Here is a 17106-nt window from a genome sequence, read left to right as displayed (position 1 = left end):
TTCCTTTATTTCTTTTCGCTTCGGTTTATATCTGGCACACCAAACTGTTGAAACTGACTGACTGACCAGTATCTCGGTTGTTGGCTATAATCGGAGGTCTTTTCTACAAAAACGACTTAGTGCAATCGTTTGAGAAAGTCCCCTCCTCCTTTTAAATTTAGATAGAATTACAAATATCTACGATTCTTATAACATATTAAAATTAATTAAAATATTATGCAAATAGTATTGGTAAATCTTTAGTATCTGCTGCCCAAGGTTATATAAAGGTTATATAATAAATTGTTTAAAATTGTATCTTTTTAATCTGCCATATTTTGAAATATCGACTAATTTTGTTTTAAGTTCAAAATGGAACAAGAGTACAATGACCTTTATAACAGAAGTGCAGTAATGAAGTAGAACTCGTACACGCGAAATGTGACAAACGAATGTGATCATCGAAAAGGAAGGAAGAGTAGTGTGGGCTGTGTTATCACTATAACGTATCCCGGTTATGATAGTAACGTACGATTGTCTCCTCATTCTTGCCATTTCTCTTTTACATGTCATCCCTATTCTCTTTTTTGTTAACTAACACACCGACACAGAATCAACGACTAATAAATCACCCATACATTCGATAATTAATTTTTAAAAGAATTCTCTGAAATATTTATAATTGATATAACAATTCTTTGAAAACTGTTCAAACGTACAAATAACATTCAATGATAATAAAATTATTATTTTAATTGGCACTAAAACAAATGTAACATCTTTATTTAGTAAAATAAAAATTAAATTTTGTTTGTGTTATACATTTTTTTAATAATCATACAAAATATAACAAAAACATTAATGTGTAAAAAATATAATTTTATTACAACTTGGATTCATTAGTAGATTCATTAAGAGATTCATTAATAGATCCATTAAGTAGTAGGTCTATATAGGCATTTGCTATCAAATCTTCATGTTTTATACCTAATTTAGACATTAAGTCCTGAGCAATCTTCTCACCACTTTCTATATCCTGTTCATCAGTCAAGACTACCTAAAATAATGACACTACTATATTATTTTACAGGTGCAAATGTGTAATGATCCATTCCTTGTGGTTCTACGAACCTCTAATTCCAAAAAAGTTCCTAAACCTTCAACATCATCAATATGTACACGAGTTTGACCAATCATATACAATTTTCTAGTCTTTTTTACAATGCCTAGACGACCATTTGATGCACTTAAAATATTTCCGACATGACTACAAGCAAATTTGTTTAGGGTTACTTTTTCATAATTGCAAAGCTTTGGACCAAACTTATTAGATCTTCTGTAGTAAATTAATTCTCCTGAATCATCCTATGTGAGAAAAATATTTATCTTATTACATAATTAGATGATTGTTAAGATCAATAGTAGTAGTTATCCTCTCATATTTTACTGTGTCATTGAAAGCATCGTCATTGCTTTTTGACCTGTTTTATCTTTTGCATCTGGTTCTAATATATATTTCTATCGAATTGATAATTACTGTTATATGAAGAGGGAAGGAAATAGAAACAGGAATTAAAAAATGTATAACTATTTATTCTCTAAAACCTTGTATAATAAACACTGTTATTTATATGTATATAGTTTATATCTATATACATATATATATATATACATATATATACATATATATATGTATATAGAAAAATAAGAAAGTAACAATCCTATGTAAAAACGTAATTAATTTCTTACTTGGAATTTTCGTAATTTTAATCTTCCTCCTTCCTTGACTTTAAAAAAAATATCATACTGTTTCATGACTTTCACGATACTGTTCTGCTTTGTTAATTGTACAACTCGAGAAATCTTAAGGTCTGGATCATCAATTTTTGCTTTTATTTCAATATTACGCATTGTTAATGATTTATAATAATAATTATTGTATTTTGATATAAATCACTCACGAATACTGGTTTTGTATACTACTTTTCTACTCGATACTTAAACTACCATAGACGAAGCATAAGATAGATCTATCATTTAACAGCTCAACACGTACATTGCGTCACATGATTCAAAGACTAGCCAAACTGTTACCATTTTCGTATCACTTCCAACATTACCGATCTAACGCAGAGTAAGTTTAATTCATCACAGAAAAGATATATTTTTTTATATAAATGACATAAAACGATATTCATTTTACCAATTTCAGTGGTAGGATATATACATATATATGATTATCTATATAAATATAATTATATATATATAATATAAATAATATATATGTAATTTATTAAACGGAAATTTGTTATATGGTCGGTGTTTTGGTTTCCATGATATCAAATTATACGAGATGCTAGATCTATGCAGTACATCGTCTATGATTAAAACCTAACCAATATCTCTCTACCAACATAAACTTAGCTAAACAATTTGAAGATTTGAATCAAGACGAGATAAAATATGAATTTAAGTTTGAAAATTTAAAAATTTGAGTGGGAGTTTGTAATCGACGTATTAACCTTCTCCTTCTGACTTCTAAACATTTAATCCGAAATAGAATAAATGAATCGCATCGCTGTAAATGGAATAAACTAAACTAAATGAACTAATTAACAAAATCAAACACATACCAAATTAAGGTAAAAGCAAAATAGTAAAAGAAAATAGAAAAGTAAAGAATTCAACAACCACAAAATTGATACAGTTATCATTATCAATTTAATATGTTATAGGCGACGTTATTCTTATATTAAATATTATGTAATATACAATGATGCGCTTGAAAATGATTTTGCTCTAAAGGAAACGTAATGTTAAAGCAATCTTTTACGTTTGCTAATAGACCTTATTGTTTCTTTCTTTCCGCTTAGATCAGCTGACGAACTCCTTTTAAATTCAATAATTGTATGTATTATGGGTATTAGTTTAAAACTTTTTTATTTTTTTCGTACCTTTAAAAAACTAGCAAATAATTAATAGCATAATATATATAGATTGATTGGATCTCTATATTCTACAATAGGTTGTTTGAAGTTTTGGTTAAAATTTTATTTCATTCAAAGTGCGAAAACAATCGTATTAACGTCCTTAATTTTTTATCGAAAGTATGTTATCGTTAAAAATAAATATCGTATCGAGAAAACTAAAACATCGATTTTAATCGATCGTGGTGAGTATTCAAAACGATATCATATATCGTTTTTATCAATCAGTTTTTTAATGAAATGAAATAGTAGTAATATTAAATTAAAAATGGTAGAAATTACCGCAGCGTATATTGTTTTTTTCTTAAATATAGAGCAGGGATGTCTATTTGCGCGTCACCTTTTAACTCTTTGAGGTGGCCGTGTTTTAGTGAGAGATAAAAGAGCGGAAAAAATGCATTCTCAAAATCCTTGAGAACATAGAAGACTGATCCTCAACAGCAACGCAATTTTTAATATTTAGGACATCCCTCAACGTATTTTAAACGTAGAATAAATAATGAACTTTTGTTCGAGTTCAAATATAGTAACGGTAATCAGATGATCGCAAAAAAATTGAAAAATTAATGAAACAAATATATTTAAATAAAAATTGATTCGAATTATGAGATTTTTTATTTTTATGTTTACATTTTTCCGAATTTGTTACGCGTTATAAGTTTAAACAAATTAATGCATCTTGAATGTTTCTCAACCTATTGGTTTTAACAGTATTACACATACTATCAATCATAAGTTCGATACCACCTCTTAAGGAATTAGTTTACAGAAATTTTAACAATTCACGCGCAGATCTATCTGTTACTTAAAGAAGAAAAATTCTTCCTACTTCTATTAAAACAACCACTTTTAACTGTATAATTTCTAATCTACATGCACTTCAAACGTACCTGTCTTTCAATTCTAGCGCATTATTATTATTATGTGTCTCATTGCTCAAAATAATAATTAAATCGAATCAAACTATACTGCATATATATACCTCATGCAGGTAAACGATAATTACTTGTGATTTGTAAATATAGCTGTTTACTTACTATCCTTAAAATTGTAATACTGAAAAAGATAGTGTTAATTCTATATTACCAATATGTATAATTAACTTGTATTTAGATTAATTTTATATTTTCCAGGGCCCCCTCCGCAACGCGCATGGTACGACCATCGTGGGGTTTTGGTCGGTAAGTCCGACATTACCATGCGGTCCATGAGGAGTTACCCGCGTAAAAAAAAAGTTGATTTTATATTTATGATGTACTATTTGCGTGTGTGTACAATTAAAACAAGAACTTTAAGAAAAACCATGAAATGTCTGAAATATTAAGAAATATAATATACACTTTAGAAAATATAAAAACTTTTATGATAATCGGTAAAGGTGGTAATCGGAAATAAAACTTATGATCCATAGTATAGATAAACAGTAAAAAATTCAAATATAGAGCTGCATAAAGTTTATGACAGTCAGAAATAAATTTAGGCACCCCTTGTACGAAAGGCCAAAAAGAGAAAATCAGTATGACACATTTACGAGTAAACGTCATCGTATTTCGGCCGGAGTCGTAAATATAGTATTGTACCAGTTTTCTCAAACGAAACAAGTGTTCTGCTACGTCTATTTGCTGTACAAGTGCGTTCAACGCATAGCGTTAATTAAAAGTCTTCGAACCAGAGTTATGTAAAAATCCGTAAATACTGGAGATTTGAATTAGGTTAAATAACGTACTAGAAATCCATAATTCTACAATTTTTCGACATTTATAACATAACTGATTCGAATCTTTCTATTCGAAACGTTTAATTTAAGTCCATTTTACGTTACGTTTCATTCAATGTTTCCCGTATTTTTGTGAACGTTTTTAGTACTGCATTCTCTTCTCTTTCTCCTTCTTCTGTTTAATATCATGACTACATTATACATATATATATATATATTATATATATTTATATTTATATTATATATAAATATAAATAATAATTTATATTAATTATTGTAATTTGTATTTATATTATATATAAATATAAATATATATATTATATTGTATATCTAGATTATTTATGTATATAGATATGTATCTATAAATGTAGACTATATATATATATATATATATATAGTCTACATTTTTTATTCATTCGTGCCACCGCGATAAAATTTCGCTAAGAAAGATTTAGAGTTTAGAATTTTATTCCATAACAATTTTGATATTTTCTCATCGAAGTTTCTGAAACGAAATGTATTTCACTTAAATTCCGTATTTTGCAATTACCTTGATATCTTAGCACTGTGACGTACACGGTAAACATGTTACAAATAATCTCGGAAGCAAAAGTTTCAAAAATTACAACGAGACGATCAAGCTTTCTCGGAACAAGGATATTCATTACAGAAACGTTTTAGCTGTAAAGATATGAGAATAATCTTGAGTAATATCTTCTCGTATTTGATAATCATCGTTAATAAACGGAAAGACAGCGAGCAGAATGTAACGATCTTGTTACAACACCTGTCCACTGTTAATTTACTAGTTAGTTTAATTAGATTTACGTTAGCAATTGTACAGTTATCAATTATTAACAATTAATTCAGCGACATTTATCACCAATGATTAAGTTCTTACAACAAAACACGTGTTATCCTTTAACAATGGTATAGTTATAAATTTAAAACAATTTAATAGTAGATTCTCGGATATTTTAATATGCTTTCTCAATATTTCACTTTTTGTAATCTAACGTGAAACGATTGTGAAATTATTGAACAGGTCAAACGGTGCATTCAAACAGTTCCATATTCCACTTATCACGAACGAATATATATGCAAATTCTTCGATACAGTCATACAGCCTTTAATACTCACTCAGACGCATCGATCATTTTTTCTTTTTTTTTTTTTTCTTCTCCTTTCGTTCGCTCGTAATGAAAAGGATAAAACAGCGTATTAATCGATGCCTTTAAAAGAATACAATTAACGATCGCTTATTTTCTCGTGTCACTTTTCTGCCGTTATTTTGTTCTCATTTTCCTTTTAGTTACGATTCGATAAATGAACGCACAGTTTACATTTGTAATCAATGGATTTTATTATACGAAGTATATATCACGTGTATTCATTAAGTAGAGTGGGTTGAAAATAACGGTGCAATGGAGAAGAAAGTCAATTTTTGTCCACAAAGAAAGAGTTAAGTTTGATACTTTTTACTTCCATTCAAACGTAAACTCTATAAAATTATATATACAAGACCTCAACAATTTTTCCGATTTTTAGATTTTTCAAAATACTTTGAGCAACGTTCCTTTTTTATGAGAAGAGAACGCTTTTGTTTGTTGCTTCTACACGTTCTTCTTCATTGTACCAAGATTCTTCCATCTACTCTATGCAACTTGAAACCCTCGATCTCTACCACTGTTCTATCAATTAGGGCAACGACCTGAACAAAAACAAGCATATCAATGAAGATTCACTTTCAGAATCGACTTTCGATCAGTAACACTTTCCCAATCAAAACATTGTATTCGGCCGTATCCTTGAAGAATAATATAGCTACGATCAGAATTCGTTTCAGTATCTTCTTCCAGCGTCGTCTCTTCCTTTTCGTCTGATATCTCGTTTTTCAACATCGACGTTTCCGTTTCTATTTGTTCGAGCTCGTTGCAATCGGTTTCCACGATAGCTTAAATGTACTCGGCGAACATTATCCAGTAAGTTACATTTAATACGGCGAATAAGAAAGGGAAGAAGACACGCGAGACTCGATCGATGTTGAGGGCACGCATTCGCGCCCTTTGGGCAGGTGTAGGGCCTGGCGGTGGACCGGTTGTCGATTTCTGCGATCGGCCGGATAACAATATTGTGTTCTCCTGCGTGATAACGATCGCAACTTGAACTGCCGCTGTGCAGACAACGCTTCTGTGCCTCGGAGCCGCGGAGAGATGAACGCGTGGTCGATAACGCGGTGAAATAATTTTCGTACCTTCTATAGAGGAGCCTTCTAATTTCTTTCTCTTCTTTCTCTTCTTCGCCGCGCCAATAAATGTTGGGCTAAGTTAACTTCGATATACTTGAAAACTTCCTAGAGTTCAAGAGTGATAGGAACTTTCTCCGTTTCACGGACAGCACGACTTTATGGCTGTTTTACGAACAGCCAGTTTGAGAGACGCTCATTTCCCAAACAGACGGTCAGAGAGCAATATCAGAGATAGACAAAACCACAGAAGAAAGAGTAATCATTCAAAACGTCAAGGATTGATGGAGAAAGATCGGTAGCTCAGGACGTTGAAAATCGATTCTCGACTTTCAGACTTCAGAATCGATCACCTGAATTACCACGTGATCAACGATCTTACATACTTTTTTTTCAAAGTTGCAGATGTTAACATAGAATTGCTCTAATATCTCTTGATGAAGTAAAAAATATCATCGTATCTACATTTTATGATTCTTAAAGAAGATGACTGTGTTTTAGCTATCGATTTGAATCAAAGTTTATTTAATTTCAAAGTTTTTGCAAGGTAACAAGCTTCTTCAAATAATTGTAAAAACTACTTACGTTAGAATTATCTTTAAAACTATCCAGCAACTATCTGTCTGGGATGTTATTTAAGACACGATAAAAAGGTATCAACATTTGTTGTAAAAGATGATACGATGGACGTAAAACGTTATAAATTTGGATAAATCAACTTTCTTTAAGCCAATCATACTTTCTACGCAATTTTCAGAAACGCAAACGATAGAACGAACTTTTATCCTCTTTCTCCGAGGCACAGAAGCTGTCTGAGTCATTTAGATGTTCATCCAGGCGTTACCTTAGTAGCGATGTCGAAAATTTTATCGAGCTTTGCGGCATCGGTGCCGCTGGAAGATGGTGGCTGAGGCGGGGACGCTGGTTTCGGAGGCGTATCCGAGTCGCCGAGGACGATGTTGACCAAACAATACTCCATCAACGCCATGAACACGAAGACCGTGCAAACCGACATGAACGCATCCACGGCCTTTAGGTACGAAACAGGAGGCAAAGAAGCTTGACTCTTCGCGTGTTGCGTCGAAAGGGTCAGCAAGGAAGTTACACCTAGCGTTACCCTGGCTGGCGCCGCTTCCGGTTTTATCCAAAAGGAAACCCACTACGCAAGATATAAGTAACTGATTTCGAAACAAAGGTAACGTTATAAATGTTACAAGATTAATAGGAAAAGTATTAAAATAAATGATAAATTGTCCCCATAAGAGTTAGAAGTTGAATGAAGTATAATTAAGATCGGATCAAGAGTTTGAAATACGAAGAAAGAGATTGTATCTTTAAGAAACAGATCGATTAGTCTATATTTAAATACGACAAAGTAAGATTGCAGGATTGTAGAAATGAAATAAAAATCAGATTAATCGTTATAGAAAAAATATCTAGGATGTTAATAATTTTAAAAGCATAGTGTGTTCTATGATAACAGAAAAACAAGACATCTTTTATTATCCGTATTTCAACTTCGGACTTACCGACATGATAACGATTAAACAGGTAGGAACGTAAGTATGAAACAAGTAATAGCCAAGTCTACGTTTCAAGACGAACACTACCTCGAGGCAAGTGAAGTTACCTGAACATTAAAAAGTTTCAATTAATTCTATTAATTCGTCTACGCTCGACTCTGAACCTTTCTTAATAACGCGAAGACACGCCAAACATCAACATTTATTCACGAACAACACCATTCACACGAAAGTCACTTTCAAGCGAAACTGTTTCTTGGTTGACGTTCCTCTTCGATTTCGATTTAAAACAGTTAATTAGGAAGGAAAAGAGCGTTCTTTCTTCCATGGCTAAAAACGACATCGCGACACGAAGCGTCACTTACCAGTAGAGTAGACTTGCGTGCAGTCGGCCGTGTAATTCTTAACCAGTTGCAGCTGTGGCAGCTCAATGTTTTCATCGACGACGAGTGGCACGTCAGGATCCCATTGGAAGATCATTTCATCCGTCGTGTGCGATACTGTTGACCGAGTTGTTTTGTCCTTGTGAAATGGCACGGCATTCACTCCGTAAAATTAAAGGAATATTCATGCAGGTCTACGGTACCGTTCCGAAATGAAACACGATTGTCCGATCTCCTTTGACTCAACTCGATTGTCGCTAATATTGGACGTCTTTCGAGGACTTTTTTACACTATATCAGCGACACCGCATTTTCTATCGATATCTATCGATCATTTTCCATGTTTGATGCTTCAAAGACGTGACTATGTTTTAAGGAATCGTGACGAATTGGATGGAAAATTGGAACGCGGATAAAAATGTATTATCGAAAAGTGGAGATAAAGTAGACTGTGTGATAATAATAGAGGGAAATCGTAAAAAGTCCTGAAAATTGTGTATGGAAGAAACTGTAACGAATTAAATGGTAAGATTAGAGCAAAGATGACGAAGACCAATCGTTACGAAGTGAGGATAAAATAAAGTGTATGGTAACGATGGAAGATATAAGAGGAAGTTGCGCTAACATTCTATTTTACTACAGATAAAATATAAAGTGAAGGATTTAGAAGTTGATATAGAGGGAAAGTGTCACTCACAGCTTTCCATTTGTAATTTACACTCTTGCGTGTCGTGAGGATAGATCAGGAAGTTCATGGCACAGGATAACTTCAGCGTTAATCTAAAACATCGTACAAAAATTTTGTTTCCTTAATGAAGAGAAAGAAGAGACAGAGGTGAGAAATAAAAGCTTTCTAATCAAGAGCTAAAACAAATTATACTACTATTACTACCATTGTAAAAGTAGAATAAAAATGATCGACGATAGTATTGAGAATCTTGGAGCTTTTGTTTTCTTACTTGACCATGTATAAAATAGTCTTGTCTTTGTACAACCATAAGTAATGATTCGGTATAGTCATCGTTTGAAAAGTCACCGATTTGGCATTCTTGAAGAACGAATCCGGCCGCCACATATTCTTCAACCAATCGACTTCCAGCAATCTTGAACGATACATTTGATCATTTTTCACGTATATTTATAAAGCACAAAAAAAAAAAAAATAGTATAAAGAACACTATGCCTAAAAATATTTTCCATTAACTGGAATTTTCGACTAAGAAAACAATATTTTTTAAATCAAATCATGATAATTCCACATACCTGTATTCAGATGTCATATTTTCTGGCAATCGTAGTCTGTTATCTTTCCAAGTTTGAGCGAAGAATATATCAGCTGCGTAGGTCTGCAAAAGTAAATCATGAAAATCGACATATCAAAGTTTAATATCAATTACAGAATATAGCATGAAACAGAATATAGCATTTACGATTAAAGTAAACATTTTGAAATCATTTCAGCGATGTAAAAATTAATCTCTTTGAACTTGAAATCATATCCATGTTAAGGCCATAAGCAGTTTAAGAACGATATAATGGTTAGTGAATTTAAAAAAGCCTTTTAATTTAAAAATTGCACCTTACCATCGAATTCTCATCTATGGAATCAAGACCCATAACAGTGACATGGAAATAAACGATAGTCGCCTGTCCATCTTTCTTTGGCGGTCGCATTTTATCGTACAGTTTAGGATCTTCCGGCAGCAGATCGAAGAACTCCAAACTCCTCCTGAAATTTCGGGTCGCAATTTCAAAAAAGTTCAGACATTTTGTTAATCGAATCATATAATCTATGTATAAATTTCCACATAAATATTTTGTGTTAATAGTAATCCATAAATCAGAATTATCCTCGTATCTTGTTAGCACCAAAATTTTATAACGAAACAAAATCTTAAGCGATTTTTCTCGGATTCACTTTCAGAAATTTCTTTCACAAGCGTTTCACTATTTTCTATCTTGCAGTTTTCTAGCGTCGCGAAAGAAAAATGAGATTTCACTGTATGTTTCAACGTTTCTTAACACACTGTGTACGAAACACACGAAGCGAAAAATCACGACTGAAATTCATAAAAGCTCGGAACTGCTTCTCCACACTCTCTCGCGTTCGTTTATTATCTTTTTACCGTTTTTAACACTTTGCTTTGCGACACTTTAATATCATACACATATTTGCACAACTACTTGGAACTATCACTAGGTATTATCAAATTATTTTGACATGAACAACAGTTTTATTACACGATACACACTGCGCCTTATCGACTTCACTGCAATTTTGTTTAATACTTTAAACATTTACTTCCGAATTTCTTCGAAAGTATCTCAAATTCTTCGTGGTGATTTCATCGGGTTTGGAATCCTTTGCTCGCGGTGTTCTGAAGATTTCATATACCGATTAAATATAATATTTTATTTAAATTTTAAAAAACATTTAGATGCCTACATTAATAATTTTTACGTATGTATTATTGCTATTTTTTCATTGGAAAATGAATAATTGAGAACATGATATAACTAAAGGAAAATTCATTAGAAGTAATCAAAAAAATATCTACGTGTTACAACTTCCTGAATATTATTCTGAATATGAAAAAATTGATATTTTGCTAGTAAACAAAAAGCATTACAATTTTGTTCCAGATTGTCTATCGAAAAAAAAACCTTATTAGAACTAAAATTTTACTCAAGGAAATAACAAAAATTTCCACTTAGAAAACCAACAAACTCTAAGACACGGAAAAAATATAACTGCAAAAACAACGGTATTCGGTATAGTTATTGCATCTTTGCGTCAGAGAATCCTACATTCGTGGGGAATATTTCTTACCAACAATAAATTTCCTACGAACAAATTACTCGTAAAACAAGAAAATTCTACAATTACGTCCCTTCAACGAGATATATCGTTAAGATGTTGGAATTCCCGACAATGTTGCTACAAAGATATAAACCGAAGGAGAGGATCTGGCCTTGCGGAAGAGCTTAAGATGGCCGGCAATGTCGATTGTAAAAGCGGAAGAGGAAGAGGCCATCTACGGAGAAGAATCTTACTGAGCGTCTGCGGTGCGTCCGAGCAGGAGAAGAAGCACGATCGAGGAAAGGATTGCGGAAACCATGCTGCCTCCATGCGTCTCATCCATCGACATTCTTCGTCGATCAGCTCTCAGCGCATCTTCCTTGTGGCAGAAGCGGAACGAACCAACAGCGAAGCGGAAAACAGCGAAAAAGGTTTCCGGACAGGAGAGACGACAGACGAACAACGAGGAAGAAGGCGAGACGGAAGAGAAAGGAGAAAAGAACGTTGTTTGCGGCAGCCCCTGACTAGAAGACAAGGCGGTTCTCAGTTGGTGACAGTGACTGCGATTCCTTTGCTTCTTTCTTCTCTCTTCCCCCGACCGCTATTCCCCGAATCGCGAGGACGTACAACCGTCGACTGACTTCTTCAAACGACTTTGCCGAAGCTGCAGAATCCTCATCGTTGCTTCGTAGAGAGGCAGAGGTGGAGGTGGATGCTCGATGGTAGCGCGGTGGTGGTAGCGATGGAGGTGGTGGACCAGCAAGTACCACCGGAGGTACATCCCAATATACCTCGCCGCCACCCCGCCGTTTCTTCCTCTTAACTCGATACAGAGGGATGAAGAAAGGGGAAAGAAGGGGTAACTCTCTCTCGCGAGCTTGGTGACGTGTACAGAAAACGAAGACAGGGGTTGGAAAGGGTCGAGAAAGAGAGAGTACCGCGCGAGGACCGACGTGTTGAAAGAAGTGGTGGTAATCCCCGGTGGGTCCCTAAAGCGTTACGAGATGGTTCCGACGACACGAATTTACTCCAATGCGGCATGTCCGTGACATCCTCCGCTTTAGATAGGTGCCGTAATCGCGCACAAGTCGCAACACACTCCATCAGCGCATGCTAATTGCCACGATGAATACTGCGAGGTAAGAATAACGCACCGATGAACAAGGTACCATGCGGAATTCGCACGTGTTTCGTTCGCCCGCATCGCGTCGTTACGTCATGATGTCATTACATATTTTTCTTCTCAGTAGACTTGTTTCCTGGAATTTTAAAGAGCACTTGGGATTTAATGCTGTTTACAGAAATTATTAAGCCGTTGATAGAATAGCACAAATTAATTTCTCACGCTCACTTTCTATTCTATTCTCTGTTCGCAAGAACATCATACTTAAAAGCTACACGACAGAGGTGTCAGTGGAACAGTTAAATTGTTTTTCATTGCCGGAGATTCGTTAGCAGAATTCATTCCGCACGATGAAAACGTGTCTATTCGCTAGGTTTAGAATACTCCGCGGAGAAGCGCGTAACGAGTGGTGAAGAACAGAATATCAAGCACAGCTTTCTTTGATGTGGTTGCAACCTAAGGACGTGTACATGCCAAAACCACCCTTCGTTTTCTTACGTTTTCTGATAAGATCTCTAAGACGAAGAAGGGTTAGGAAGAAAACGTTTAATGTAATTAACGAAAAATAATTTTTATTTGATATTTTGAAATTTCATATACAAAATATCACCAAAACGAACCAAATATATTAGAAATATTATAAAACCATTGAAATGAAGATTTAACTACGACACATATTTTTTTTTTTTTTTAAATAAAAAGGTAATTACAGACTTCGTTGAAAGGCCAAGATCGTGAATTTTGCTTGATGCGTACATGCATTCTTAATCTCAAAATAATTAGAAAAAGACAGATTTCCATAATTGATACTTCGAACTCTCCAAAACGACTGCTACGCGATCATCAAAAATCAAAGATCTGATAATCGACAGAACGAACCCAATGAAAAATTGAAAGACCAATCGAAATTACGATGAAAACACGGGCAGGAAGAAGAAGAAGAGAAGAGTGGAGAGGAAGCACGTCATCGTTGACGAGAGGAAGAGAAAACGGAAGAATCGAGGTGGAAAGGAAAGGAATGGAGTCCTGCAATCTCTCCTCTCGCTCTCGCCACCCTCCTTAAGGGTGACTCTCAGAGACGTTAACTACCGTGCTATTTGAAGACATTGTCGTCGACCAACGGGACATGCCGCTCGATATATCGATCCTCGAAAATTGTGCCGCGAATAGAATGCTACGTGTTCGCGTCGCTCGTACATCGTGAAGTGGTCGCTCTTCGAGAAGATATATAGACACGCATGAGCACTCTCGCGCGCGCACACGTACACATGTTCACTCACTTTCCCGAAATTATGTATACAATCCCGTCTATAGTCACCGGACACTTACGAACCTTAAATATAAACTTTCCTAAATCAGACTTATCATAGAATATTCAAAGTATAATATATTTTCGTTTTTCCTATAATACACAGGCTTAATGAGTTTCAACGTCATTTAATAATTGAGGGATTCGGAAGAAAAGTAATACAACTGAGGAAATCCGTAGTTTAAGAAAATCCTAAAATTCAATTTTGGAAGGAAGTTAAATAATTAACTTCCTAAAAAGTATTACGGACACTAACATATACAGGGTGGTTGGTAATTGATGGTACAAGCGAAAAAGGGGTGATTCTACGCGAAAAAAGAAGTCGAAAATATAGAATAAAAATTTTTTTTTAATTTTTCCATCGAGACAACGATCTACAGTGAGATCCGTTATAACGAAACGTGATAAAGTGCACGCGTACCGAGCAAGAATTCAACGTCGATTTTCTCGAAAACAGAGCCTCAAACGAAAAATTTTTATTCTACATTTTCGACTTCTTTTTTCGCGTAGAATCACCCCCTTTCCGCTTGTACCACCAGTTACCAACCACCCTGTATATAAGTGCGTGGTCTTTACGACACCTGCTGTGAAATATATTTTCATAACGATGTCTCTATTGGTCGTTAACAATGAGATTTAGAAATTTATTGGAAGCCTGAAGTATTAACAATAGAGTATTACCTTTTAGAATCCTCTTGTGTAAAAGATAAAATAGGAAGCGGGAAACATTAAGTGACGAGAAAGAGATAGGTGTCGAAACTCGAGGAGATAGAGCCACCTGCGGTATATCTCACTATAGAAATGCACTTCTCTGCAGGGGTGGCACGACATCAAAAGTGGCCCCGATCGTTATCAATGATTCCCAGAAACTTTGCATTGTTATCAATAGCCTAAAGCACGCTCGTCGTTGTCCCTATCCCGAAGTCATCACTTTATGTTCACCTTTTTAAGAACAAGGTCGTTATTTTTCCTACACAACATTCAAAAAAGTGCATCTATTCTGTCTTTTATACGAAACGTTTGAAACATAATAGTTTTAAAATAAGGGAGGAGGGAGATATTATTTCTATCGAAAGACTGTTACTTAGAGCAGAGAAGTTCCGTATTTCCGGAAATGTTTTTCATTCGAAGTATTAAATCGTTCTTATTTTTCAGCTTATAGTCAAATAATAATAATTACATATAACTATTCTCATTAAACGAATGATACTGATATTATCATTAACAGCGGAGGATAATCAAGATCAATGTTCTACCTTAAAATGACACTTCTTTACCACGTGACACGTGAGGAAGAAGCTGTGTTCGCTCTCATTAGTATATACCACCACAATTAACGACATGAGTTTCCTCAGAAATCCTGATACTCTTCGTCTACGTGGAATCGTAATTCACGTTACGATAATGTTTACGAAAATTCCTCCCGATCGAATTTTGTTGATTTACGTATACGTACATTTAACAGGATAATGTGTAACGTCCATCTTTAAAAATGAATTATTTAATTTTGATGTAATAAAGCGTTATAGGTGTTTTCAACAATGTACGAAGAATTTTTCGTATTTCTTCGTGTATAAAACTTTTCTTTCATTTTAGGAACACGAAACAGCTAAAAAGATAAAGGGAGAAAGAAGTTTTATGAAGATCATAAGATCATTGATCTTTTTATAAATGCCAGGGATCCCACGGTTTATTAAAATTATTAATTAAAAGATTACAAACAAATTGTGAACATCCAAAATTAAACACTTTAAGAGAAATTTGATCAAAGAATGTGTACAAAACATGAAATCGCAAAGAAAAGTAGAAATTTAGTATCGTCGTATAATTAATGAATAATACTTAGTCAGGGCGAGTATATTTACTTCTACCTTGACCTCGTGACATTACCTTGAAAATGATAAGAACGAATTCCTTTTCCCTTCACTGATTCTAAGTCGTAGTATCGACCAGCCTCTTTGAAAGACGCGTTTCCACAATGCCTTTCTAATTGTTGAGTGCTGTATGCGATATGGCAACACATTGGCGCAGACGTTGCTACGTCTGGATTCCTTTGAGAATGAAAATTATCAAGAAAAATAAAAAATTCGATGTTGCTTCTACATCCGGATAGTACGATAAATATCTCTTGAAATCGGTATCTTTGTCTTTAAAGATGAGTTTGCATTCTTCCTCCAAAGAGAAACACTGACATTGATTTGATTATCATTTGATTATATGATATTGATTATAGGATTTGCTTTAGTTGTGTCTTTTATATTACATTCGAAACTTAAAACATATTCGGCCATTAGTTTTAGTAATCTCAAAAAAATAAATTTTATTTGTTGGAAATACTATGGGGAACAGCAAGTAACTCCAACATTGAAATACTCCAACGCTTTCAATCGAAAACGCTAAGATCCCTAATTGACGCACCTTGGTATGTAACCAATGAAACAATACACCGCGACCTCAAGATACCCACCGTCAAAGAGGAAATAGCAAAATATAGCGACAGATACAGCAAAAGAATCAACAAACACCGAAACCCCCTAATCACTGGACTACTCGATACGACGGACCAGATTCGCAGGTTGAAGAGGCACTACCCGCTAGACCTAAACGTCAGATTCATTTAATTATCCAAATTAAGCATATGCACTTACTTATAATACTTATAAATTATACCTATCTATAATAATTATTAACTTATTGTAAATAAACAGCCATGTCACTGCGCCACGCCAGAAAAATTACTGAAAATTCTCAACGCGAGAATTGATTGTAATTTCAACAAATAAATAAAAAAAAAAAAATTTGTTGGAAATATTTTGCTTTGTTTCCGGTTGTGTGGTAGTGTCATTTAACATTGAGGGCCAACGTTAAAACAAGGTTTTATTTGTAAATTCTAAAGTAAATTTCACAGAATATGTTAATAACATCATCGCTTTTGTTTTCACTTTTCAATCTATGGTATTGATAAGTATAATTTATATATGATTCGTAAGGAGCAACGAAATACACCGCACTTTCGAACTCCCCATAAATGTATAAATA

At 34.1% G+C, this 17106-nt stretch overlaps 2 protein-coding genes across 3 annotated transcripts; both read right to left on the bottom strand.

The window, feature by feature from the left end:
* Positions 1 to 728: 728 nt before the first annotated feature.
* LOC117231858 lies at positions 729 to 2136 on the bottom strand. The gene is made up of 3 exons (XM_033490713.1): positions 1729 to 2136; positions 1111 to 1344; positions 729 to 1036 (listed from the first exon to the last, which is right to left on the bottom strand). The coding sequence occupies exons 1-3, from the start codon at positions 1888 to 1890 to the stop codon at positions 863 to 865; spliced, it is 570 nt and encodes a 189-aa protein (XP_033346604.1). The 5' UTR covers positions 1891 to 2136; the 3' UTR covers positions 729 to 862.
* Positions 2137 to 5865: 3729 nt separating this feature from the next.
* LOC117231857 (glycine receptor subunit alpha-3) lies at positions 5866 to 12385 on the bottom strand. Of its 2 annotated transcripts, none has more exons than XM_033490711.1 (9): positions 11890 to 12385; positions 10420 to 10564; positions 10099 to 10181; positions 9795 to 9938; positions 9533 to 9615; positions 8818 to 8952; positions 8459 to 8559; positions 7774 to 8088; positions 5866 to 6825 (listed from the first exon to the last, which is right to left on the bottom strand). In XM_033490711.1, the coding sequence occupies exons 1-9, from the start codon at positions 11982 to 11984 to the stop codon at positions 6640 to 6642; spliced, it is 1287 nt and encodes a 428-aa protein (XP_033346602.1). In that variant the 5' UTR covers positions 11985 to 12385; the 3' UTR covers positions 5866 to 6639. The 2 variants fall into 2 exon arrangements, with proteins under 2 accessions (XP_033346602.1, XP_033346603.1); XM_033490712.1 differs by having other exon boundaries at positions 5866 to 6792; positions 11890 to 12381.
* Between the last annotated feature and the right edge of the window lie 4721 nt (positions 12386 to 17106).

Source organism: Bombus vosnesenskii, unplaced genomic scaffold (genome assembly GCF_011952255.1).
Source record: "Bombus vosnesenskii isolate JDL3184/JDL3185 unplaced genomic scaffold, Bvos_JDL3184-5_v1.1 scf7180000013274, whole genome shotgun sequence".
In the NCBI taxonomy this organism is placed as follows: domain Eukaryota; kingdom Metazoa; phylum Arthropoda; class Insecta; order Hymenoptera; family Apidae; genus Bombus; species Bombus vosnesenskii.
This window is presented reverse-complemented; position numbering and strand designations above follow the sequence as displayed.